This window comes from Taurulus bubalis, assembly GCF_910589615.1.
Source record: "Taurulus bubalis genome assembly, chromosome: 12".
NCBI lineage: Eukaryota > Metazoa > Chordata > Actinopteri > Perciformes > Cottidae > Taurulus > Taurulus bubalis.
This window is the reverse complement of record NC_136600.1, coordinates 18,209,204-18,234,857: the sequence shown is the minus strand read 5'-3', so window position 1 is coordinate 18,234,857 and position 25,654 is coordinate 18,209,204. Positions and strand designations below refer to the sequence as shown.

General features: G+C 42.7%; 1 protein-coding gene across 1 annotated transcript; it reads left to right on the top strand.

Moving 5' to 3' along the window:
- Positions 1-1,851: 1,851 nt before the first annotated feature.
- On the top strand, positions 1,852-25,654 carry itga10 (integrin, alpha 10). The gene is made up of 30 exons (XM_079227751.1): positions 1,852-1,958; positions 8,159-8,270; positions 8,386-8,495; positions 8,582-8,667; positions 10,486-10,600; positions 10,705-10,832; positions 11,404-11,552; positions 16,380-16,530; positions 18,404-18,569; positions 19,315-19,388; positions 19,474-19,618; positions 20,466-20,614; positions 20,767-20,910; positions 21,048-21,254; positions 21,348-21,478; positions 22,188-22,354; positions 22,511-22,653; positions 22,745-22,855; positions 22,948-23,033; positions 23,144-23,285; positions 23,400-23,492; positions 23,606-23,682; positions 23,816-23,905; positions 24,005-24,089; positions 24,554-24,664; positions 24,739-24,846; positions 24,934-25,047; positions 25,139-25,234; positions 25,320-25,433; positions 25,521-25,654. The coding sequence occupies exons 1-30, from the start codon at positions 1,907-1,909 to the stop codon at positions 25,572-25,574; spliced, it is 3,510 nt and encodes a 1,169-aa protein (XP_079083877.1). The 5' UTR covers positions 1,852-1,906; the 3' UTR covers positions 25,575-25,654.

Sequence of the window (25,654 nt, the reverse complement as noted above, 5' to 3'; positions counted from 1 at the left end):
AGGGCTTGCTAAGGCTTCTCTGCTGGCCTAAACAGAATCACAAAGTTATAGCTATTTTATAATAGATATGTTCAAATAAGCACCAAACACTATACTATGACGTAAAATCATATTTAAAGAAAGCTATGCACGCATATAATCACATATATTTGGCATAATAATTGTATTTGTGTATCTTGTGTCCATGTGGACATGTGGAGCAGTAACTGTAGGGACCTGAGGGTGGCGCCCAAGAGCTTTACAAGAATATTCTGGAGAGGGGTCAGTGTATCAGGTGCAATTTCTTTATCCACGTTGCCTTCAGTCTATAGGTCCAGTTAAAAAAATACCATGCTGGTTGACTTGTGAAATCGAAGTAAAGCGCTCAAATAAGATTCATGTTAAATGTGCACAGCTTGCAGCACCTCGTGTTCTTTTTTTTGTAAATTAAGAAAAGCAACTAATTTGGGGTTTATACAACTACTTGAACAGCTGTGATTAATTAGTTAATTAATGTTTGACAAATGAAACAATGAAATGTTAATGCTATATAGATCAGTTGTAAGCCATTAATAGAACAACTTTTTGGTTCTGTGGAAAATCCTTCTTCAGCTTGATACTTTATCTTAAATTCATTAGGAAAACCCCTCTGCATCCTATTTTAGGTGGGGCATCTAAACTAGACTCAGACTTGATGGTTTGTTGTAAAAGCCCTTTACTGATGAATTATTAACCTTAATATTAAACACTTTGTTAACATTTATAACTGCAGGTGACTGAAGAGACTGAAGTCTCTTGCGGCTCAGAAACATTGGAACACAGGGTTTCCCACAACCTGGCAACCCAAAGGTTAATCTTATTAATGGGTTATTAGCGGATCTAAATTATTTATTAACCAGTAATAAAGCCATTATTTACAGCTTTTAACCCCTCAATATATGATGATTAGAAAGTCTGGTACTTTGTTATGGTCTACAAAGTTTGAGATTGTTTGTATAAAGGGTTGTTTTATTTTATAGGAAATAAGTAAGTCAGAGGTGAGATCGTCAGTTTGAAAAAAAAAGAAGAGAGAAGGAGAGGGAGAGTGGGTTTGAGGTTTGTCAATGTGAACCAGTTGCTCAGAGATGACTGGTGGAGGAGGACGGATAGAGGGAGGGGAATTCTGAGGATAAATGCGCTCTTTCATTTCAAAGTGAGAGAAATCCGTGACTAGAGGCACATATTCACATCGACAGTAACTCCCGGGGAACAACCAGTTGGTCCTTAAAGTGAGACAATCAGCGGAGTGGATCATGGATAACAAGTTCTCTGAGGAACCTCACCTTCAACTTTTGGCTTGATGAGCCACAGGAGAGCTTGATCTTCAAAGACGCGCTCCGGAGGCAAGGGGGATAACGCGCCGTGCTGACAGACTGTTTGGGAAGGTGTTACGCATTAGTAATGGTTTAATGATTCTGAACGGCCGCCTCTTGTTGGATGGGACAGGTGCAGGATTTTCACGTCATAACATGGGTCACCGAGGTGTCCATTTAGTCCTTTCTCTCTATCTTAAAGAGCTTTCCGTGCACAGGGGATAACTTTCTGTGGTGTCACCCAAATCTTTCCACAGGGACTTTCAGAAACAAAAAACAAATCACGTTCAGGAATTATCGTGTTGAGAAGGTTTTGTTTGATTCTTTATAATCAACAACTCAAGAGCACTTTTGGACAGACATGCCACTGGAGCACCGTTTGACTGGATTTTACGCATCTCTTGGGGAAAGAGAGAGCTGAGAACGCGCGTGTGCGTTTATGTGTGTGTGTGTGTGTGTGTGTGAGTGTGTATGTGTGGTCGAAGCCGATGCACTGCACGTAGACCAGCTCAGGGGAAACTCTTTGTAAACAGAGAAAAATAGAGGAGAGACTCTTCTTTCATTCGGTTTCATAAATGGATCTGCGTAAATACCTGTTGCGCCTGGAGTTCATCCTTCTTCTAATAGGTAAGTTCTATTTGGGTTAAGAAGTCAACTCTAAATTTGTGTTTTGCACATTTTGTTTTTTAATTAAGATGGAAATGAATGATAATTGGAGTCTGAACAGGGGGGCAATCGCTGCTCTTAAAGTCAACTTGTGAACTTCGGAGACCTGAAGTCAACCTCTTTTCCATGATTGATGCCTCTTCACTTCCTAGTTGCTCTCCTTTCCTCCGGCGCGGTCTCTATGGGTGATATGGTCCTTAACCTCCACAACTCTTGCACTTTAACAGACATGTGTGAACGATTGTGTCACACGTGCCTCCCTGAGTCCCAAAGAGCTTTATTCTGTGTGACAGTATAAGTGAGCGAGCATGAAGACATTCCTAATATGATTGCAGGAGAGAGAAGCGGGCATATTAAAACATATGACTACACTCCATTTGCCAAATAGATCAGAAGAAAAGGAAGTTGCACATGAATCCAACAAAGTAATGGTTCCTTGTTCAAAGTCTGATCCTTAAGCCAATCTATCAGTTATGTCAGTTATGGGGAAGAATTTCATCCTCGTTGGAGGTTAAGTTACCAAAAGATGTTTGGAACGATCAGCTATAGTTGCATGTATCCTCTGCCAAAAGGTTAGTGGTTCCTCTCCTCTTACAGCTGACACCTTCTGACCCTGGCAGCTGAGTAACTCAATCCTACCGGCCATATCAGCCACATCCATCGCTTAGACCTGATGGCTAACATTCCCCTAATAAGGTGTCTGTGCCATGTGCGTTTGGAGCATGCACATCAGCTCCCCTCCTGTACTCACGTTCGGTGTGGTAGAGCAGCCTCACACACCTCATTGAGTCATTCCCGCTCACCGGCAAGGAACCTAAGAAAAAGACCATTGTTGTCTACAAAAGTGATTATGCAGCTGATAAGCAGAGGTTTAAACTGCTGTATTATGGCATGCAGTGAAGCAAAATGAGATCAATAGGCTGAGATATTATGTTGTGCAAGGCATGTTAAGTTTGTACCTGACCTGAATCACACAGGCGCTGAAGTCATGTATAGATTGGCATGTAGCCTGAAGAGTGATTATCCATGCATCATCCAGAAGCTGAGGAATGAACGAGGACCACATACTTACACAGCAATGCACACACACACACACACACACACACACACACACACACACACACACACACACACACACACACACACACACACACACACACACACACACACCTATTTGCCAATGCCAGCAGCCTGTGGTTACGTTTTACACATTGCCCTCCATTATCAGGTTAAATCAAGCATGGGCAGGGTAATTGTTTCCCCCTTTTTTATTCTGCAACCTCTGATGTAAATTGTACTGTAGCTTATGTGACCTGAGTGTAAGTGTTGCTGCCAGTGTCATACAGGAGGAGCATGTTGGTGAGGGAGTATGTGTGTAATGTTAATGGCTTCAGCAGAGCTCCCCTGATGTGGACAACAGGCATCCCATGCCTGTTACACTGTAATGCTTTACGGAGATGTTGAACACAGGTGTGTGTGTGTGTGTGTGTGTGTGTGTGTGTGTGTGTGTGTGTGTGTGTGTGTGTGTGTGTGTGTGTGTGTGTGTGTATGTGTGTGTGTGTGTGTGTGTGTGTGTGTGTGTGTGTGTGTGTGTTTGACTCAGTTCTTCCTACATTCTTGCTGTTATTCTCTCAGCTTTCTTCTTGTATTTTTGTACTCTCCCATCATGTGTTGACTTTCATTCCTACTCCCCCTCTTCTTCCACCCCCATTCCCCACGAGAGGGTGACAGAGATGAGAACAGAACGTGAGCGAGATAATGGAGAGAAAACCTGTGAAAGGGGGTGAGAAGAGGTGAAGGGGAGGAGGGGTGCATGGGAAACATTATGAGTCGGTTTGATAAAGATGATAGAAACAGACAGTCGAGCAGACATCTCTGCTGTAGGACATTTCACAGAGGGGCTATAAGTCAGGGATGTAAATTTAAGACCCAGAGGAACAGAAAAGGGACATTTAGATATGCTAGTCCAATTAAAATCACATACATCAGTGTCTCAGCATGCTGCTATAAGTGCTGGCATGTCTCTATATCATCTAAAACATTCTGTGAACATATACAGTATACTGCACAATCACAGCCATACACATCATATTACACCAGCAGCAGTAGCGCCCAGAGCCGTGCGTGTGGTTGAGAGAATCTGGACTGTATTCGCCATGATAAATGTTTACTGTGCCAGTTGTCATGGTGATGGGTGGTCAGACAGGCTGCGGTGCAGTGTCATATATAAACTCCAATGAAAAGGGAACCAGAGGAGGGAGGACAGGACAGGGAAAACAGGGAACGATGGTACAGTTTTGTGGGTTGTGAAGGGAGGGGGCGCCGTGTGGTATTGTGTGTGTTTTAGGAGAGGGGGTAAAAGAAAGGAGCAATTTATGGTTTATGAGAGAATGAGTGAAATAGGAGGATGACAGAGAAAATCAGTAGCAGTGGGTTTTATCGGGGGGCCTAGTTTGTTGTGGAAAGCAATTTGTAATTAGAGAGGGTGGTGGATGTCGCCACAAGAAGAGAGAAATATTTTACTACACTGGATAAAAGCGTAGTGGGATAGAAAATGAGCGAATAACAAAGACTCGATGGAAAGATTTATATTCATTTTGGCCATGAATACCTAAGATTTAGTATCAAGAAATTAATCTGTCCTTGCATACGCATGTTCCCATCAGTGAAGTGCATTAAGCATCTGTGTAGAATAAGGTAGATGGCTGAATCTCAAAGCCACTGGAGGTTTGGCCGTTGAAACATTGGAAGCTCACTCAGCTCTGCAAGATCAGCAGAAACCAGACTTACGAGTCCACAGCTGGTGGAGGCTCTGTAAGGCCCCACGCAACACAGCAGTGCTTTGAGATAACTTCTAATGTTGGCATGCTAACATGCTCAATGACCGTACTAGCATGCTGATTTTAAGCAGGTTTAATGTCTATCATGTGCAATATCTTAGCATGCTAACATCTGTAAATTAGCACTGAAGTACAGCTGACGATGATGGGATTGCCATTTCGAATGCAGGCGTTTGGTCATAATTCAAAGCAAAAATCGGACCTGATCATGGCGCTAGATGAAAAGGTAACAGATCACTAAAGCCATCAAAATTCAAAAACGACATTGCTATCCTTCGAGTCATGCTTTAAAACCCCACACAATTGCAACCTTATATCCGTTGAGTAAATCTGAGTACGGGAAAGAGAAGAAACTTGGCTGAAAATGGAAGGACGATACAGGGAAAACATCTGTACGGAAGAGAAGATGAAAGCGCAGGTAGAAGAAACAACAGAATGTGAGAAAGGCAGGAGCAGAGATGGAAGAGAAACATTGAACATATCTAGTTTCCTTCTCAAAACCAAGTGGAATCCCCCTCTGATTGGCCTGGCCGAGGTAACTGTCTGTGTATGTCAGTGTGTATTTGTGGGGAAGTATCTGTTCGTGAGCTGGTGTATAATCAATGCAGCAGTGTTCTGGTCTTGTTCCCCATCTGGACTACTTTTCTGTAGTGGAATCACTGAGATATGTACAGTAGGATGGTTACTGTTGACGCTAAATTACATGTCAACTCTATTTTACTTTATTCCTGAAACAAAACATATCCAACACACCCTTTCTCCAGGGCTACATAGAACTTGTAGATGCTCAACAAGTCAAATACTAACTATCAACTGTCACACAGCTTGTGTTTCTGAGACTGAAAATACTAGCCTACGCGATAATGCTCTTTAATTTAGATGGAATTGTGTATCTAAAGGAAATAGAAAGGAGAGATAGTTTCCTGTCAGCCACTGACAACCTCAGCTAACGCATTTGCTAAAACAGAGAATAAAGCTGCGTTCTAAATCACATACAGTACATAGTGCAGCTTCCATTACAGACTATGTACTGTTGCATGCAGCGTGCATTACAGACTATATACTGTTGCATGCTTGCAACAGTACATAGACACTACTTCTCTAACATTGCACCTTGAACTTTCATCCTCTTGCTCATATATCCACTGCACATAAGATTGTGGGCCAGAATAGACAGAAAAGCATGCTGGCTAGGACATCCTGGTATTTTTGGTATACTGCATTTGAGATATAATGTATTGGGACAAACTAAATGTTTTTCTGGCATAATAAACAGTAAGGGTATTGGAACGCACAGTAAATGTGGATCCATCTGTTATTGGTCTGCACAGTATACTGTGCAGTTTTATCTTAACACAAGCAGGACACGAGCAAACAGGTAACAGAACTCAAAACAAAAGATAAAGACAAACTGATTAAGAACCAAGAAACACGGCATGTATTAATAGAGACGGACTAATTGAGGGAGTGAGAACAGATGATGAGCAGGAGGTCAGGTAACTGCAGAGCTAGTGAGGAACAGGTGGAAATTACACAAAGACAGGAAGTGATTTGAAACGAGAGCAGAGGTGAGAAATATACAAAACATGAATGAAAGACATGAAAAAGAGGAAAAACATGACCTTGGACTATGGCAGATTATGACCTAATCCATGAAAAGGAAGTATTATTTCTTAAAGTACAAGGAAAAAATATTGTTGCATTTTATATCTAGTATTTATGGTTTGTGTAATGTTTTAAAAGATCACAGGACTAATTGACGGACTATATATAGACACTAGACAACGTCAGACCTGATGTCGGCTGTTTAATTTCTAATTACATTGCTTCAGAAAACTTACCTGGATGCACCAAGTCATAATACATTAATTGACTATGTGAAGATCTGTTGTCATTAATCCTATATTCCTAACATTCATTTCTAAAAGGTCATCAGTTAACCCTTGTTTCATCTGTTCATTCAGTTTCACTCTGATTAGCAAGGTAAACACTTAATCTAAGTAGGCGTGTGTTATCTACCTTTTAAGTATTTTTTCGGGCGTTGAAAAACCATATTTAAACGTTCCCTTTCAGACTGAAAACACAAGATGTGTGTGTTTCATTTTGCCAGTTGGAGCATGTTGTCGTGCTTCCGTTTACACCTAAATGTTCACAACTCAGTGAACTGAGTACCATGTTGTTGCTCTCTGTCTTCTCTGTGTCTCCCTCGCCTCTCTCTCTCGTTGAATGAAGGGCCGGCTTGTGTGTTACAACAGGGGGCTTACTATACTCCATAGTTTTTCTAACCCACACCCTTCCCTGCCTTGCCTCTTCTCTTTTCTCCCCCATTCCCCTCAGACTGAACTCCCGTTTTCCTCAGAGGTTGCCTTTGCTCACTCTGTTTATTCGTTTTTTCAGCCCCCCTTCTCCCTCCCTCGGATCCCCTCTCCCAAGGCCAAGGGGGGGAATAATAATCTGACTTTAGACTGTACAGTTGTGTACACACAGCTCCAAGTTTTGCATATTTTTCACTCATTCTAGCGGCTAATCGATACCCTTTACGCCAACTTGTAATCTTAATGCCGTAAGGCAAAAGTCTACATCATATTATAAAATGTGTGTCAATTTCTTGTCAAGAGTTAGAGAAGATTGATAGCGCTCCATTGTTTTTACAGTAAATATGAAGTTACTACAAAGTAGTCTGGCTCATAACCCACCGTAACATTTGTCATTGTTAAGCTGTGTATTTATTCCTCCAGGATGGCCGTGGATACATTAGGTTTTCTAGTTGACTGTCTTCCTATAGACAATATCTCAGGAATGCCTTCAGCAAATTTCTTTAAATTTGACACAAACATCCATTAAGACTCAAGGAAGAACTGATACATTTTTTAGGGCAAAAGTCGAGGTCACTGTGAGCCAACAAAACACATGTTTAGTCACAACTCAAGGACTGAAATGATAATTATGACAATTTCAAACAAGTGTATAATAGGACACATTTTGGACATTTTGGACAGACAATGATGTAAACTACAACTTGATAGAGACATTCAACTGCGAGACGATAATTCTAGTTTTTACTTATTAAACAAACAAGAGATCACTTGTTAATTTGTGATGCTTCAGATGTGTTGGTAGGCAGATTTTGTTGCATTTGGACAGATCAAGGCAAGGTGTTTCCCCCGGTTCCAGCTTTTATGCTGACCTAGCAAGCTACTGGCTGTGGTCTGGAGTTTAAGAGGTTAAGGGAATATTAAGGGAGTTAAGTCAATTCCAAAATACAAAATCTTGTTTTCTTTATGTCATCTGTGTATTCATCTTTTCTGTTATTTTTTTCAGGGTTGTGTCAGTGTTTCAACATAGATGTAAAGCATCCGCGCATTTTCACCGGTCCAGAGGACGCTCTGTTTGGCTTCTCTGTTTTACAACATGAAGCAGACGGAGAGAAATCGTACGTTTGTGTGAATGGGAATGAAGAAAGAGCAACAAATAATGAACCTTTCATAATTCTTAAACAGAGAGGATGTACAGTGAATGTTTTGATGATAAATTACATTCTGTTGAAGGATGCTGGTCGGCGCTCCCTGGGACGGGCCGCCCAACAACAGGAAAGGAGATGTGTACAAATGCATAGTGGGAGAAGAGATGAACTCAAACTGCAGCAAAGTGAATCTCGGTGAGAGAAACAAAGATCCGTAACAACTCAACTCTCCCTGTTTTTACCCAGATGCTACAATAAACTGGTCTGTCTATCTTTCTCAGGTGAAGCTCTCCAGAACGTTTCTAAAAACCTGAGAAATTCTCACCTGGGGATGACACTGACTCCAGAATCACCGGATGGCTTCCTGGTATGTGGTTTCAACACTGAGAAACAAGACTTTGTATTTTTGCTACGTGGGCATTTGGTTGAGTTTGGGAGCCTGAAGGGATGTGGTGAGACCCAGTTGTGTTTGTTTGACAGAATGTTAATGAATCATCTCTATTGGTGTGATTTCATTTGACTTTAGATGTGTGACCATGTGCGGTTCACTGATCCCCACCTTCCTAGATACGTTTTTGAAGATTCATATGCACATTTACAAAGTCAAACACAGACTGAGTTGATGGACTAAACTACACATAACAGTGTAATTACTGTAATTATGCAAGTTTTGCAGCTATGCTTCCTAATTCCTAATTTCTGTTCTATTTTTGCGAGATTGTAGGAAGTACCGTTTTGAGACTAATGTTGTTTTTGTTCTCAAGTCAAAGTTAAATCTCAGATCAGTCAAGTCCTCGTTTTTGTGACATAAAAGGTTCCCTATACGGTATTCACAGCATATGGAGACGGCTGGCGGCTGAGGCGGTGGCTGAGCCTCCAGTTTTGAGCCAGCAAGTAGAAATGTGTGTGTGTGTGTGTGTGTGTGTGTGTGTGTGTGTGTGTGTGTGTGTGTGTGTGTGTGTGTGTGTGTGTGTGTGTGTGTGTGCGTGTGTGTGTGTGTGTGTGTGTGTGTGTGTGTGTGTGTGTGTGTGTGTGTGTGTGTGTGTGTGTGTGTGTGTGTGTGTGTGTGTGTGTGTTAAGCAAGTGTGCTCCGCCAGGTTTTTACTGTTGCTCTGGGTGTGGAGTCGAGTACAGTTCATGAACGCCATCCAGCTTAACCCACTCCAGTGTGTGTGTGTGTGTGTGTGTGTGTGTGTGTGTGTGTGTGTGTGTGTGTGTGTGTGTGTGTGTGTGTGTGTGTGTGCGTGTGTTTATCTTAACCCCAGTGGTCAGGTCTATAACAGGATCGGAATGCGTCTCCGGCCCTTTGTTAATGACAGACCTACCAAAAGCCATAGCACCTCTCTCCCTTTCCTCCGTCCTCTCCCTCCTTCCTTTCTCTCATCCAGCTCTCCATCCCTTCCCCTCTGCCTGTCTGAGCGCCTGAGGAGAAACCCGTTCATAATGACAGGGCGAGCAAAACCAGGATGTTTCTCTTTTTCTCGTTCTCCCTCATCTTACCCCACTCTCGGTCTCTTTCTTTTGTCTCTCTGCTGTATGCATGAGTTTCTATTATCTTCTCTTTCCCCCCCCCCCCCCCTCCTTATCCCTCCTTCTTGGTATAAAAGCCAAATAAATGGCAAGCTTTGAAGACAGAAATATTTTTATACGATGCACCCCCTCCCCACTCCCCTCATTCACCGCCCTACACACAATCAGATTTAAATTGCTTTACTGGTCTGGTGTTCCAGCTCTGTTAAACCACTCGTGACAAGAGTGCAAACACGTCAACAATAGTCTCCCTCTCTCTGCCTCTCTCCTTTTTCTGCCCCCCAAACCACACTATTGTAGTTTTTCCATGACTTATTCCCTCTCATGACTTGTTTTCTTTTTATTCCCCGTCTGCCCCAGTTCAGCCTTTTTTGTGTTTATTCAGTCACCCGATCCTTTTTGTCTACGCGTTTAAACCCTTTGATAACGACCAAAAAAACACCTAAACGTCTTGTGAGCGGAACACAAACACTTGAAAATATAAAGTGCTCAAATTAACTGTAGCTGCTCCCGAAATATCTTCACCTGTGAGACAGATGCTGATGTGTTTCTACGTGTGTGTGTGTGTGTGTGTGTGTGTGTGTGTGTGTGTGTGTGTGTGTGTGTGTGTGTGTGTGTGTGTGTGTGTGTGTGTGTGTGTGTGTGTGTTTGGCAGGCATGTGCCCCTCTGTGGTCTCAGGAGTGTGGTACGTCTATGTTCAGCACTGGCATCTGTGCCTCTGTCAGCGACAACCTAGAACCAAGAGAGACCATCGCTCCAACAGCGCAAAGTAACCACACATTACACACACACATTTAGGCAGAGAAGCATGCTGCACAGGCCCGCTTCAGCCAACCAATTCTTTCTTCTTTTTTTTACTTCCACATGTGGCAGGGTGCTCCACATACATGGACATTGTGATCGTGCTGGACGGCTCCAACAGTATCTACCCCTGGTACGAGGTCCAGAATTTCCTCAGCAACATCCTCAGCAAGTTTCACATAAGCTTGGACCAGATGCAGGTAAAAGTGCAAGTCAATGTTTATTAGCACTGCCTATGAATATTATTTACATTAGTAATGGAAACTTGTGGGTTTGAATTTGAGTGAGTCTCCCACTTAAATCTCTGGAACCCCTTAGCTGTTACCCAAAAGAGTAACACAAGCTCGTCCCTTGAGTGAAACCATGCACGGAGTGACAGAGGAACCAGTTTGGCAAATATGACCAGAATGAATTGCTTTAGTAATGTAAAGGGGCGTAAGCAGAGCTAGCTTGAGGTTGAGGAGGAATGGAAGTCGGAGGAGGGGGGTGGGACGTTATTCTGAGCTAAACAACAAGAGGAGAGAGGGGGTTTGGGTTTTGAAAAGGAAGGATAAGGGGTAGCAGGCAAAGTGAGGTGAAGAGGAAATACCTCTGGTTTTTGAATGAATTCAAAAATTCCCCAAGAGCACTGTTTGCTTTAAGAACAAGATTGGTACTTAAAGAGACAGTTCACCCCACAAACAAGAGTCTCAGATGTTGCTTTCCACAACTATGTGCCAGCACAACCATAAACATGTGGCATTGTTGAAATACTTGTGTGTGCACATTCAGGTTGGTATACTGCAGTATGGCGAGGTAGCAGTCCACGAGTGGTCTCTGAAGGACTACCAGACCACACAGGAGGTGGTGGAGGCCGCCAAGAACATCAGCAGACAGGAGGGACGAGAGACGCGCACAGCATACGCCATCCACACGGCCTGGTAGGCCTGTCAATCACTGTTACTTCACTCCCATTGGCTGATGCTCTTTGTACTAAAACATTTGGTAGATCTGGCTGGCTAACGGGAAACTGTGTGGCTGTTTAGATTTTGGTATGACATTCTTAGTTGTTTTTTTCTCTAAATATATCACTATATAATTTGTAGTTAGGATGACAATCAGGTCGGTTTCTTTCTGGCAGCTTACTAAGATATCAGACAAAGGTGTTGTTCAAAATTGCATACTATATAGGTGTACTCAATCAGCCAATTGCTAACAAAATGAACAATTAAGTATGCGATTACCATCAGACTGCTGCCACTGAAGCATTCTCAAGCACAAGGAATCACATGACTGACCGCCAGGCCAGCAGCTCCGTCACATCCCCAAAAACATTGGAAGACGTTTCCAAACTGGTGTTATTTAGATAAACTACCCACATACATTTTCTTGCATCAAAACATATAAAACTTAATAAAGGGACATATTAACAGCTTTTAGCCTGCCTTTAAATCTTACAGGATTGACGGCACTCGATGCACCCAGATGCAATGCATTGTGGGGCAGTTGAGTATTTGCAGTAAGCTCGCGTCTCAAACTCGGAAATTCTTACTCATGTAGTAAACATTTCTCACTTACACAAAATCCACACACTATGCAGGGGAATGTACTACATATTACATTTTACTAAGTGATGTTAGTATGTGAATGCGAACACAAATGACTCTACTTTATTGTGAAAGGAGTCGCTCATAGTGACAATTTCACACATAATTATGATAAATCATCAACTCATCTTTCAGCTCATTGTTTTGGTTTTACATCCTGCAACTTTTCCTCTTATGATTCTCTACCGTCTTCAAACACGTCTTCAAACACATAGTTCCAGCTAGAGTGAGCAGCTGTTATCAGCAAAACAATCTCATACACACAGACAAACAAAATGAAAGACTAGCTGGTGAACGTAGCAGAGCGTTTAGCAGCTCATATGAGAATGTTATTTCACGATTTCACAACCAGAGCTAAAAGGGAAATTAATCATTGTGTCTTGATAATGTGGGGACAATCACTAGTTATTGAGCAGATATAAATTATAAAATCCTGACAAAATGTGCAGACCATCTTTAAAATACTCTCCTTTAATAAACTTGTATTGTTGCCCAGTTTCTCATCATGAATGTTCTTTGAGTATGTTTAGGGTATTTAAGCTGGTAACCCAAGTCTAAAGAAACAGCTCTATATGTTGAGGGTCAGTGAAAACCTCTTGGTCTTAAAATATCTCTTTCTTTTCAAAATAAAATTCCTGCTTTATTAAAGTCATACCCACATGGCGCACCACACCCAGACCCAATGTGTGGCCACAGCTTTCTTTTTGGGATGTGTGTGTCTTGGAGAGGTGTTCTACTACACACACACACACACACACACACACACACACACACACACACACAAACACACAGGTAATTGGAGAGTTCCTGTTTTTTCTACTACATTTAAAGGTAAAAGTCGGAGAAATGCAGGAGGAAGTTGAACAGCAGTCACTGGAAATTGGAGCCGGTAAAATAGTGTAACTGAGGCATTAAAACACCGGTCATGGGAAATCCAGACACATTTTACCTTTTCAGTTCACTACCTTAAAAACAGACATTAAAACAGTATACATCACACCATCTACTGTAAAGAAATCAAGCCGGGGTCACAGTTTTTAAAATCATTTTTAATTAATTTGATATCAATATAACATCTCATGTTTTGACTTACACACACATACAGCACATACTCCTGCTCACACACACGAACAGAGATGGACAGATAGCGGAGCTGGCACTCTGCAGGAAAGTGACAGGGTAGAAAAACAGTGGGATTAGCTGAGCTGGACTCGTGGGCTGCTGGCTCAGCACGGCTGCAGGTGTGGCACAGCCTGGTCAGACAAGTAGTGCTATACAGCTGTAAAAATACACACTCAGATACTTACAGTACACACATACACCAACACACATATTACGGGCTCACACCATACACTGAAATTCACATGACCACATTGTATTTCTATTCTCACAAAGGCTCACATTGACGGCATTCATTCCTTGGACCCCCGAACCTCACCTTTAACCCTTTGACCTTTTCAGCTTTATCCCAAACCTTGGCCTTATTATAAACTTAACCCTTAACCCAAGCTCTTAGCTGATATAGCTCCCTGGAAGATTTTGATGTTTTTATTTTTGTGCGCACAATCGGTACACACATGCAGAGCTGTAGATTTAAGCCTTCAGACTGTGAGGACTTGACTAAGACCAGACTTGCTTGAGTCTTAGCTGTCTGGCACATAGTGGTTTGATTGGTAGCTCAGTCAAGTCAGTAGAAATAAACCCACCAAATCGTCTATGTAACTTGATAAATGAATGCTATCAAAGTGTAGTGGTAAGTGGGGATAATCAATCAAAGGCTAAACAAACTCAAGAACAATTTGCAAAAAGAATGAATCTCTAAACACGATAAAAGGGAAAATGAGGGCAACACCGGGGGAAAAGTGGACCAACAAGATCACATGGAGGCAGTCTGCAAATCTTGAGCACCACAATGTCCTCCACCGACTGGAGGTTCAACCTCTGCACTCATTCATTCTCAAAACACAACATAACCAGTCCACTCGGCCTCTCCCAGTATTACCAGTCCACTCTTCAAATTCAATACATTTTGAGCTGAATGAGGCTCCGCCGTCACATCAGGGACGGACAGTCTCAAGCAGCAGAAAACCCCTTAATGTTACTAAAACCTCATGGAAGATTTTTTTAAATCCTCCGTAAACACAGAAGTTGCAGCTGGATGTGATAATTAGTATGCCTATTTAAGTAAAATAATAATATACCAATTTGTAAAAGATACTCAAAAAGGTACAAGTACACAAAAGAAAAACATTGTTACAGTAACAAGAATGTAATTTGTAACTTCCACCCCTATAACACTGTGGCACTGTTTTTACACTTTGTTCTTTGTTCACATTAATCAAACAGGATGTAACATGTTAATTAGAGAGCAAGTAGATGTTGGTCCTATTAGAAAAAGCCAGGCTAGCAGTTCCCTTGTTTTCAGCTAAGCTAAGGACTGCTGGTTGTAGCTTCATATTTAAACACAGACATCAGAGTGGTATTGATCTTCTCATCTAAATAAAGGCAAGAAAGCAAAATAGTGCATTTTCCAACTCATTTGAAAGGAAATGGCCTCAGCTTTTAAAAAAGAAGGATGATAATCGTGTGTGAGTTGAGCTGCCAATGTATAAATGTGTGGAGGGAAAGTTGCTTTGAGCCTGCTTGCAGTGTGACGTTGACATGTCATAAATGACAGTAATGGTTTGAATGCAGCGTAGATGACAGACTGATGCATGAACATAAAACAGCTCTGTACAATTGGATTAGCCACTGATTTTGATGTTGCTCCACCCGTCTGAGACGCTCCCGCTCACCCACACACACACACACACACACACACACACACAGGCCGCTGTGCCATGTCATTACCACACTGCTGTGACTCCATAAAATGGCTTATAAATACAACCAGGCCTCCCAATTAGCGGCACTCACTTTCTATTCTCTTTTATCTCCCCTTCCATGTCTCATCTCCATGTTTCTTTAATCCAAATGTTTCTATGCTTCCCTCTTTTACTTTTTATTCTCCATTTATTCTCCCTACCGACATAAGAGGTCAGTAGCTGTTCTGTCGGTCTTGTCACGTTTGTTCTCTCCCTCTCTTTTACCACTTTACTTCTCCCTTGTATAATTCCTTCTTCCCCACCAGTTTTATTTAACTGGATACATCACACAATCTTATTGCCACATCAGAGCAGAATTTTAACTTCTCAGTTGTAATATTTGGCTCTGTATTTTATCACTTTTAATTTGTATTCCCAACCCTTTTCTCGCGCTATTTTATCCAGACTAATTATTTCCTGTTTGCCATTTCTTGTTTCTCATCTTTATCCAGTTTTTCACTCATCTATTTGTACCTCTGTTGTTTTTCTTACACTCCTCTTCTGTTTTCTCCTCTCTGCCCCCTATGTAATTTGCAGACTGCATAGGGGAAACGGTTGTTTTTAACTCTGAGTTTCTTGCGGCTGACCACGATGTTATATTTAAATAAGGGCTGAAGTTAGGCCTGAAAATGACTGAGTTCACTCGGCGTGACTACTCTCCTCAGTTCAGTGTGTGTGTGTGTGTGTGTGTGTGTGTGTGTGTGTGTGTGTGTGTGTGTGTGTGTGTGTGTGTGTGTGTGTGTGTGCGTTGGTCTGAGGCTTACCAACTCTATTCAATGCTTGAATCAGGTCCCACTGAGAACAGGTTTCTGGAGACAAACAGGGTGCGGCTTGAGTCTGTTCGTGTGTTTGTCATTTAGGTTTCCTCTCTGTATCATGGCACAACAGGATGGGAATGCACAGATGCGGTCGTTGTGTGCAATGACACGTGCACACTGCATGCTATGACCGATTCACTGGCAGCAAAAGTATGTGTGCCAAACATGACTAATTTTGTGGTACACTTGTTATTTGCATTATTTATAACTCTGACTTGATGGGAAGCAATTTAAATTCAATCTCTCAGTGTTTTACTGGCTATTATTTTTCTAATAAAGCACTTGAGATTGTACATTATGTTGTAGTTTATTTGAGATTGTATGAAACCAAGTAACTGATTCTCTCTGGCATCCTCCCTCTCCCTCAGGCTCTTTCACTCCAAGCACTTTCCTTTTATTTTGCATTGTTTGTCCTGATTCAGCATAAATTCAGCTGGATGCAATTCTTTATCTCAGTCGGTCCCTTTCCTTCTTTGCAGCACCGAGGCGTTCAGTGCAGAGCGTGGAGCAAGGGAGGGCGCCACCAAGGTGATGATCGTAGTGACGGATGGAGAGTCACATGACGGGGAGGAGCTACAAGACGCTTTGATCGAGTGCATAGACAGAAACATCACCAGATATGCCATCGCTGTGAGTACATCTCATCTAGTCCAATCGGTCATTCTGTTTCAAGGACCTGCAAACATAAAAGTGGCGATTTGAGAACCTTCTACAATCAGGGAAACCATTGTGGGATGCACACAAACAACTAACCTACATTTGGGTGTATGGGCATCCCTGACATTCCTCACACATTGTGTGAAAGTGGTACGGTGACCATATGAACCCTCAAGCAACCACACAATACCACCACCACTACCCCAAAAATAACATGGCTCTACATTACCAGATTTAAATAGCCATGTGGAAGCAGAAACTGCCCCACCCAGCCCCTCCTCACAGAGTGGTGGCATGGTTTAGTGTCAGAGGGACAGACAGACTCTCGTGGCAGGACTGAACCTCCAGACTGATGATAGAGCTAGACAGAAAATTCAGGAATCACTAGCGCGATTACTATTCAACCGTAAGGGGACATGAACGTGTGTGCCACATTTCATGGCAATCAATCCATCAGTTAAGCCATTTAACTAAAAACCATGTCCACCTCCTGGTAGCGCTGGTGGAAAAGTCAAAATATCACCAACATCATTAGGATTCATCGTCTAGAGAACATGAATATTTATAAATAATCTAAAGGCCATAAATCCAGTGTAGTTGTTGTGATATTTCCCTCTGGACCAAAGTGGTAGACAGGCACAGAGAACCACATTGCCGTCCCTATTCAACAGCAACCGTTACTCTGGACAATCCACAGAAACAACAACACAATTCTTACATGTGCACGACATAATGCTAGATTAGACTAGCCAAAGATTGAGAGTCACAATATGGGGAGAGCAGAAATTGTACACGCAGCCGCCCTTCAATGCAAAAACAAACAAACAAAACTGGATGAAGAAAACAAGAGAGAACACGGTGCTTTGTGGTTGAGTGTTAGTCCAAAAGGTCACAGCGATGACAGGTGAGGGCTACTTGTGCGTGTGTGTGTGCGTGTGTGTGGGAAGTGAAAACGGCTCACAGGGGAGGACAGAGCTTGCGAAACAAGAGCCTCGCCACTGCAGACTGTGTTTTAGATATCAGTTCAGGTCAGGGCCTGGAAGTGTGTGTTTGTGGGCCATTTATCTTTATACACACTTGTATTCATATATTCAAATTCCATTGTATTTCCAAGTCCCTTGAATCTGGAAATGTGCTTTCAATTAAACACAAATTCTTCTTTTCTGTCTTTATTCTTCTCTTTCTCTGTTCATGTAAAAGCCAGCAGCGGTTGGCAGCCTGAGTGGAATTTATACAATCTTAGTATACATATTTCTATGTATGCTCGCTACACACTACACCCCTCTCCATCTCCTACCCTTTGAAAACAGAGGATTTCCTTAGTTTGCTTGGCAGCTGAAGTCACAGGGGGAGATTCTTGGGTTTGGTTTCTCGTATGGAATTTTTCTCATTTATACTTCAGGTGTTAAGCCATCGGCCACTGCTGCTACAGTATATCTTCTGCATCAGTCATCTCCTCACCTCACGGCGAGGCCTGCGCTCCTCATTTACAAACCTCTCGTGGCTACCATTTCCTTAAATTCTCATGTTTTCAAATTCAACTTGTTGCCTTTAGATATTACTTAATTACCAGTAGATTACTCAGGCAATGAGTGTGTTTATATTAATTTTATTTGCAGCTCCAGGTTGCGTGTGTGCTACTTAAGAAGAAATATATTCTCTTCCCTCGGACTTCTATGATATTTCTCTCTTCACTGTCCATTCAGAAACCTGGAGAAGTGTTTGCTCTGACACTTGCCAAAGTGTCTGTGCATGTGCTCTGTTTTTGTTGCTTCCCCCCCCTTTCCTGCTTTCAGCTTAATCCATCATCTTTTTCCCTCTCTCGTTCTCTCCCGCTGGCCTATAGGTTCTCGGTCATTACATCCGTCGGCAGCAGGACCCAGAGACGTTCATTAAAGAGATCAAGTCTATCGCCAGCGACCCCGAAGAGAAATACTTTTTTAATGTGACCGATGAAGCGGCGCTCAATGACATTGTGGATGCCCTGGGAGATCGCATCTTCACCCTGGAAGGTTTGTGATATGATATGAGGTTTTGAAGGAATGAAAGATGCAATGTTTAAAGAAAAAAAAGGAAAAAGAAAGTAGCAACGTCAGTCAATTAATATTTAAATAATTCATCAAGTTTTTGCATTGTGTTATATAATGGCATGTACTGCATTAGCTGTAGATCAAACAATTAAACCAACAATTATTTATTATATTCTAAATCAGACACACACACACACACACACACACACACACACACACACACACACACACACACACACACTTTATAGGATCATCCAATGTTCTTTTTGAAAGGTTTAATATGTACACACACTTTTTATCTGCAGACAAATTCATTCACAATTTGAACAGTAATACTGTCAGTATTGGATTCATAAATTGGAGTGACGTCGCCAATCGTCAAACAATATAAAAGGACACAAGCAGTTACAAAAACTAAAAGTAGAGTCTGAGATACAGAAGTGGAGAAAGACTATTTAAGAGGGTGGAAGAAAGTGTCTTTCATAATAGTCGCTGCAACATGAGAGGAAGGCTGATGAAAAGCGACGCCACCCTTAAATGTTTAGGGAAATCAGAAAGGAAGGGACAGGAGGAGAGGAAAGGGTGAGGCGTGTCGGCCACCTGTGGTCCTCAGGGTGTGAGAGAGTGCTAATAAGGCCATCTAGATCAGATCCTGAGAAGGAGAGGAAGGAAGGAAGGAAGGAAGGAGATGTGTAAAGAATACTGACCTGCTCTCTCTACCCTTCAGGCACACTGGGCTACAACGAGAGCTCGTTCCACATGGAGATGTCTCAGATCGGCTTCTCCACACATACACTGGATGTGAGTCCAGTAGCTGTTAATCTCTGTGTGTGAAGTACACGTGCTTTACTTGAGCGTCTCATCCATGCCCTGCTCCATTCTTCAGGATGGCATACTGTTTGGGATGGTGGGCGCCTACGACTGGGATGGTGGAGTGTTGAAGGAAGGGACCAACGGACGCATCATGCCACCCAGAGAGGCTTTTGAAAGCGAGTTTCCACTGGAGCTAAAAAATCATGCCGCTTATTTAGGTATAACCGCATATCTCATCACTGAGCATGACACCAAAAGGACTATACTAGGACTATGTGTGGTGTTTCCATGTTGAGGATTGTCTTTCACAGATTATTGTGTTATTGTGTGGTGTTGCCTTGACTGATTCTTCCAGGGTGGTGTATTCATGTGTCAGTCAAAAGCCCAGACCTTTGAAACTTTGATCTGGTTGGACCCTTTTGGAGTCAGTTATTCACCCGACATCCAAAAGAATTATTCAATTTTCAGGAGAAAGGTTTTCTTAATGAAACAGAAAGTGTTGAGCTGTTTGTAAAGTGTAGCCAGCTAAGCTACCAGTTATTCTATAGTAAATGAAGCCTCACTACACTGAAGAGAAATGTAGCAAGCTAAGATAAAGCAACATGGAAGAAGTGCATTAGTGTACTACACTATGTAGCATTTGAATATAATCAAACAGTGTATGTCATGGCCGTCAGTGGAGGTCTACGGCCACGACGACGCCCTCCGCCACCTTTCCATCAAGTAAACACACGTTTCTGGGCCCCAGAAAGCTTTCCCCTTTCCCCCGTATGGGCGGGCCAGCTCTTGAATGAATTCCTGCTCTGGAGCCAACTCTCGAATCACATAAGTCAGAGGTCCTTTCACCAGCACATAAAAACACACACTGCCCTCAGAGTAGGCTGAAGTCAGCCCATACTTTTAATAACAGCATGAACGTGTACTATGATATAACCATTGACAAAAATACACTTGAAGCAAGGACATTTTTATCAAGTTGCTTTTCATGATCAAAATTGTCAACAACACCAGTGTGACTCTTGTGTTACATGATGTAAAAAATAATTGTATTATACATGTTTCCAGGTTACACAGTGTCATCTGTGATAGTTGGTGACTGGAAAAGGCTGTATGTGGCTGGTGCTCCTCGATTCAAACACAAAGGCAAAGTCATCCTGTTTGAACTCAGCGATGAGGGCGACGTCAACATCGTGCAGGCTCTCAATGGAGAACAGGTAAAGATTTCAACCCACGATGCTCTACTCAATCCTTCTGCCACTTGTATTTGTTTGTTCATAAGATAAAAGCCTGATTCTCATTTGATAGAGAGTGAAGCAAGCGCTCCACCTAGTGGCGGTGAACTGAGAGAGCATGTTTCTGTCTGTAGATTGGATCTTACTATGGCAGTGAGGTGTGTGTGCTGGATATTGACCAGGATGGCATCACTGATGTCCTTCTGGTTGCAGCCCCAATGTACCTGGGCTCAGGAAACAAGGAGACTGGTAAAGTTTACATCTACACGCTCAGTGGGGTAAGACAGCCGTGGCACTGATAATCTTTCTCCTGATGGTCTATTATAACATATAAGATTGATCAAACTCTTGTTGTGTGTCCATAACAATTTCTCAAATGCCTGATGTATCCTGTTCCCTCTTTCTTTTCTCCCAGGAGGAGGTGTTTGTGTCCAACGGTACTCTGAAGTCTGAGGACAAGTCCCAGGATGCCAGGTTTGGCTACGCACTGGCAGCCGTTTCAGACCTCAACCACGATGGCTTCACTGACCTGCTAGTTGGAGCCCCGCTGGAGGATGAGCACAGGGGGGCCCTTTATGTCTACCACGGAGATGGTATTTACATCAACCAAAATTACAAGCAGGTACTTGTTGTTTGCCTACAATTACATTTTCACTGGTGCATTTCAGGATTCAATCAAACTGATGGGTTTTTTCTGCCTCTCTCGTCCTCTTAGCGTATTTCAGGGTCATCGATCTCCCCCTCTCTGCAGTATTTTGGCCGCAGTGTGAGTGCTCGGTTGGATTTGGATGGAGATGAGCTCATAGACTTGGCAGTTGGAGCACAGGGCAATGCTGTACTGCTCAGGTGAGACGGAAGGGAGGGAAAGGCATTGCCAGAGCAGATTTCTATTTTATAGCTGTAGGCATTGGGAGATAATGACAGTAAACAACACATTAAATGCATCACTTATTGAGTGCTACATGGATTATGTCTTTTTGGAGGCCAACCTGGAAGTTAGTGTCGCACTGGTTCCCTTAATAAAATATCAATGGGATTTTTGGATTACTGCAGAAAATGAGCTCCATTGCAGACATACGTTTTACGATACTTTCACGTTTTGTTCAACATTTGAACCCTACTTTTATGATTTGTTTTAAACATGAATGCAATAGTCAGAAGTAAAAAGCTCACCACCATGGTTACATGAGCGCGAGGCTGCACAACGAGGCTGTAAAAGCAGACTAGTCGGCATGATGCCGTTTTGTAGTACTATTTAGCCATGTGTTAGCAATCGCCTTTCTAGACACTTAAAAGCTTCAAAATTCAGGAGAAGGATATATACCGATGTATTTTATATCGTGGAACAAAATATGATAACGTTAAAACTCTTAAGCTTGTGTAAACCAAAAACTCCTCTAACCAAAAACTCATTGACTTCGAGACGAGGGAACCGGTAGTTCAATTATGCAAACTAATTTCCAGGTTTTAGGACTTCGAATGATCTATATTTTGTGGTGTCACATGGCTAAAACATAAATCCTCTTTTATCATTCACTGATTCTCCGATGTCCAGCTCTCGAAGCGTCGTCCAGATCAACGTCAGTCTGTCCTTCCAGCCTCACTCCATCAACGTCATTCAGAAGACCTGCCAGAGGGGAGGCAGAGAGTCCGCCTGTCTCATTGCCACTGCCTGCTTCACAACCGTCTCCCGCTCCCCTGGACCACACAGCAACAGCTTCGGTATTCCACTTTATATTCTACCCTCACTCATCCTCATAACGAGGACTGTTAAGTGCTGTGAATTGGCCAGACACATAATAATTAGAATGGGACTTTTCCAACACTCACCATCTGTCCTCGCCATACACTGGTCCTAATTACCTGCTCTCTCCTCAGACCTGTGGGTGTCGGCCATGTTGGATGACAGGAAGTTGTCTGCGAGGGCGCTGTTTGACGAGAGCTCCCACCGGCAGACCCAGCTGGCAGTCCGAGTTCACATAGGACAAACTCTCTGCTACAAACTGCCCTTCCATGTCTATGTGAGAGTTACACACATCAACCACAAGTGAAATTACAATGATGTCCAGACTTTATTTCAATCACTCACATTTGTTTCCGTCATTGTTGCAGGACACAGCTGATTACATCCGTCCAATTAGCTTCTCGCTGCAGTTTAAGATCAATAATACAGACAGCGGTCCAGTGTTGGATGAAGGCTGGCCAACAACTGTCAAGAAATCTGTGAGTGGTTTTGATTTTTAGCTTCCTCATTGCATTACATTTCTCTCTGCTCTCCATCAAACACACTGTCCTCTCCACTTATACCTCTCCAGATCCAGTTCTTTAAAGATTGTGGCGAGGACGACGTGTGTACAACAGACCTGGTGCTACAGGCTCATATGGACATCTCTGGGACAAGGTACAGATTCTAGATATTCCTCGTATTCTCATTTCTTTCCACATCACTTTGATGTTCTGATATCTACATAGTGGTTGGATTTCAGTGAGTTTCCATTGTTTCCTCCACAGACAGAAGCCTTATGTGATCCGCAGCCCTCGTAGGCGTATGGCGGTGGAGGTGCAGCTTCAGAACAGACTGGAAAACGCCTACAACACCAGCCTGACGCTGCACTATTCACGCAACCTGCACTTCTCCAGCCTCAGCATTAGGGTAAGCCACAATGCTAACACATGCAGAACCACTTTTAACTCACTGTACACATATATACACACCACCAACAAACTAACGCACACATCCTGTTTCTCACCTTTCCTTTTGATGTAGGAGGATGCCCACTTCAAGATTGAGTGTACAGCACTTGGTGCCAACAGCCACTCGTGTAATGTCAGCTATCCGGTATTTCGCTCCCAGTCAAAAGTATGTCCATACAGAGGAAATAGCTTGCATCATTCTCTCGACTCGGCCCACTCATACTTCACTTCCTCCAGGTGAAATGTGTCACTTCAGCTGGCTGTTTTCTTTTTTTTAAGGTTAACTTCATGTTGGAGTTTGAGTTCAGCTGCACATCTCTGCACAGCCGAGTGCAGATGAAGCTTCACGCTGCCAGGTAGCCGACTAAAGCAGCGAGTTCAACATACTCCATACACGCACAGTTCACACAGACTGAAAACCTCAATAAACGTACGTTTCCTTTCTGTAAAAAGCACCTTAGTTTTTGTAACTCTCTGGTTCTTTTACAGTGACAGTGTCGAGAGAAAGGATACTTTGGAGGACAACAGTATTCAGCTGCAGAGTTTTGTTCAGTATGAACCAGATTTGTTTGTTAGCAGGTATGTTTGTGCAGCATATTGTTTGTGAATTTAACAATAAGATATTTAGCTACTTTAAATATTTGTATATTAACTTCTTTTTTTTTCCTTTCTGTGCAGTGACTCTAATTTGAACCGATATGAGGTCCACCCAACTCGGACAGTGTCGGAGGCAATTGGACCAGAATTCTACACTCACCTCAGGGTAAAGCCATGGATCACGTGCTCTTTTTTAAATTTATTTTTTAGGAACTTTAATGTAACCCATGGTGTCAAAGCTCATCATCACTCTAAACTAGAGAATTACTGCCTAGCTTTTTGTATGCCTCTGCCAACCAGCAAAGTTGCGATTTACTTCCATGTCCGTCCCAGATGTCAACACTTCAAGATTATGTCCTATTAGACATTTGTGTGAAAATTATCATAAATTGAATATAAATTCTTAAATGACGGCCAAAATGTGATTCGTGAGGTTATAGTGACCTTGACCGCCAACATCTTACCAGTTCATCCTTGAGTCACAGTGGACATTTGTGCCAAATTAGTAGAAATTCCTTCCAGTGGTTACTGAGATATTGTAATCACTGAAATGGGACTGACTGACAGTCGGACGGACTACCGAGGATGCATAAAACTAAGATTAGAGCATTGTTTTGTTTGTGCTTTTAGCTGCAGAACCTCGGCTGTTACTCTGTGAGTAATCTGGAGCTGAGGCTGCATCTGCCCTCTGTGGCTGCAGGAGACAGCGTCTTCATGACCGTCACCGATGTCTCACACAATGTGAGTAGTGCTGCTTTGTGAGTGTCTGCATCTCTCTTTTAGATCATATCTGACAGATTCTATTTGCCCCGTAGGCCACAGGGGTGAACTGCAGTGTGCTGAGTGATCTGGCCCAGCTGAAGGCCAGACAGAGAGATGTACGCTCCCTTCATCCTGAAGACATGATGCAGAATGACATACTGGTGAGGCCTCTGGTAGCGCAGCAGCTGCTGAACACTGAGCAGCATCAGTACACAAGTAAACATGCATGTTTATGTCCATGTTTTTAGAACTGCAGCAGATCATGGTGCACAGAAATTGTGTGTGAAGTGCAGCAGCTTCTAAGAGGACAGATCGCCGCCATCCGCGTCAGTCGCAGAGTTCATGATGACTTTTTCAGAAAAGTGAGTTACACAACCGCACACAGACGCTCATTTCAGCCTAAATATTTCTGTCCTATGACACACTGGTCATCACTTGTTTCTCTTTTTGTAGGCCAAATATAAGTCACTGAGGATAATAGCTGCCTATCGCCTCTCAGCTCAGGAAACTAACCTTATCACTCTGGGCACAGGAACAGTCTGGAGGGAGGTAAGACGACTGTGGCAGGATTTTGAGAGGCAGAATGAGTGGACTTTTCTTTCTCCAATCTCTCCCTTCATCTATTTTTCTCCAGACTGTACTGGAGGTGCTAAAGGGCCGGGCTATTCCCATCTCGCTGTGGATTCTAATAGGTAGCATAATTGGCGGTTTGCTGCTACTGGCCCTCATCATTTTCATACTCTGGAAGGTATTCTCATGTTACATTTGCCTTAAAATATCTTCAGGAAAATGGAGAGTCCTGTGGACTGAATATCAATCTCTTATTTCTCTTTAGATGGGATTCTTCGCACGCAAACAGAGAGGAGAGGATGAGAACCATGAGGACTGAGTCCAACTTTTGCTGCCATGACAACAGTCATTTTGCCATCACGACTACCACATGAGCCGAGTCCACCTCTTACCGGGCAC

Excerpts from the sequence above, each read along its gene's own strand:
- itga10 (XM_079227751.1), top strand. The coding sequence starts at position 1,907 with ATGGATCTGCGTAAATACCTGTTGCGCCTGGAGTTCATCCTTCTTCTA. Across the intron at positions 8,271-8,385 it reads GAAGCAGACGGAGAGAAATC|GATGCTGGTCGGCGCTCCCT; the intron begins GTACGTTTGTGT and ends ATTCTGTTGAAG. Across the intron at positions 11,553-16,379 it reads TACGCCATCCACACGGCCTG|CACCGAGGCGTTCAGTGCAG; the intron begins GTAGGCCTGTCA and ends CCTTCTTTGCAG.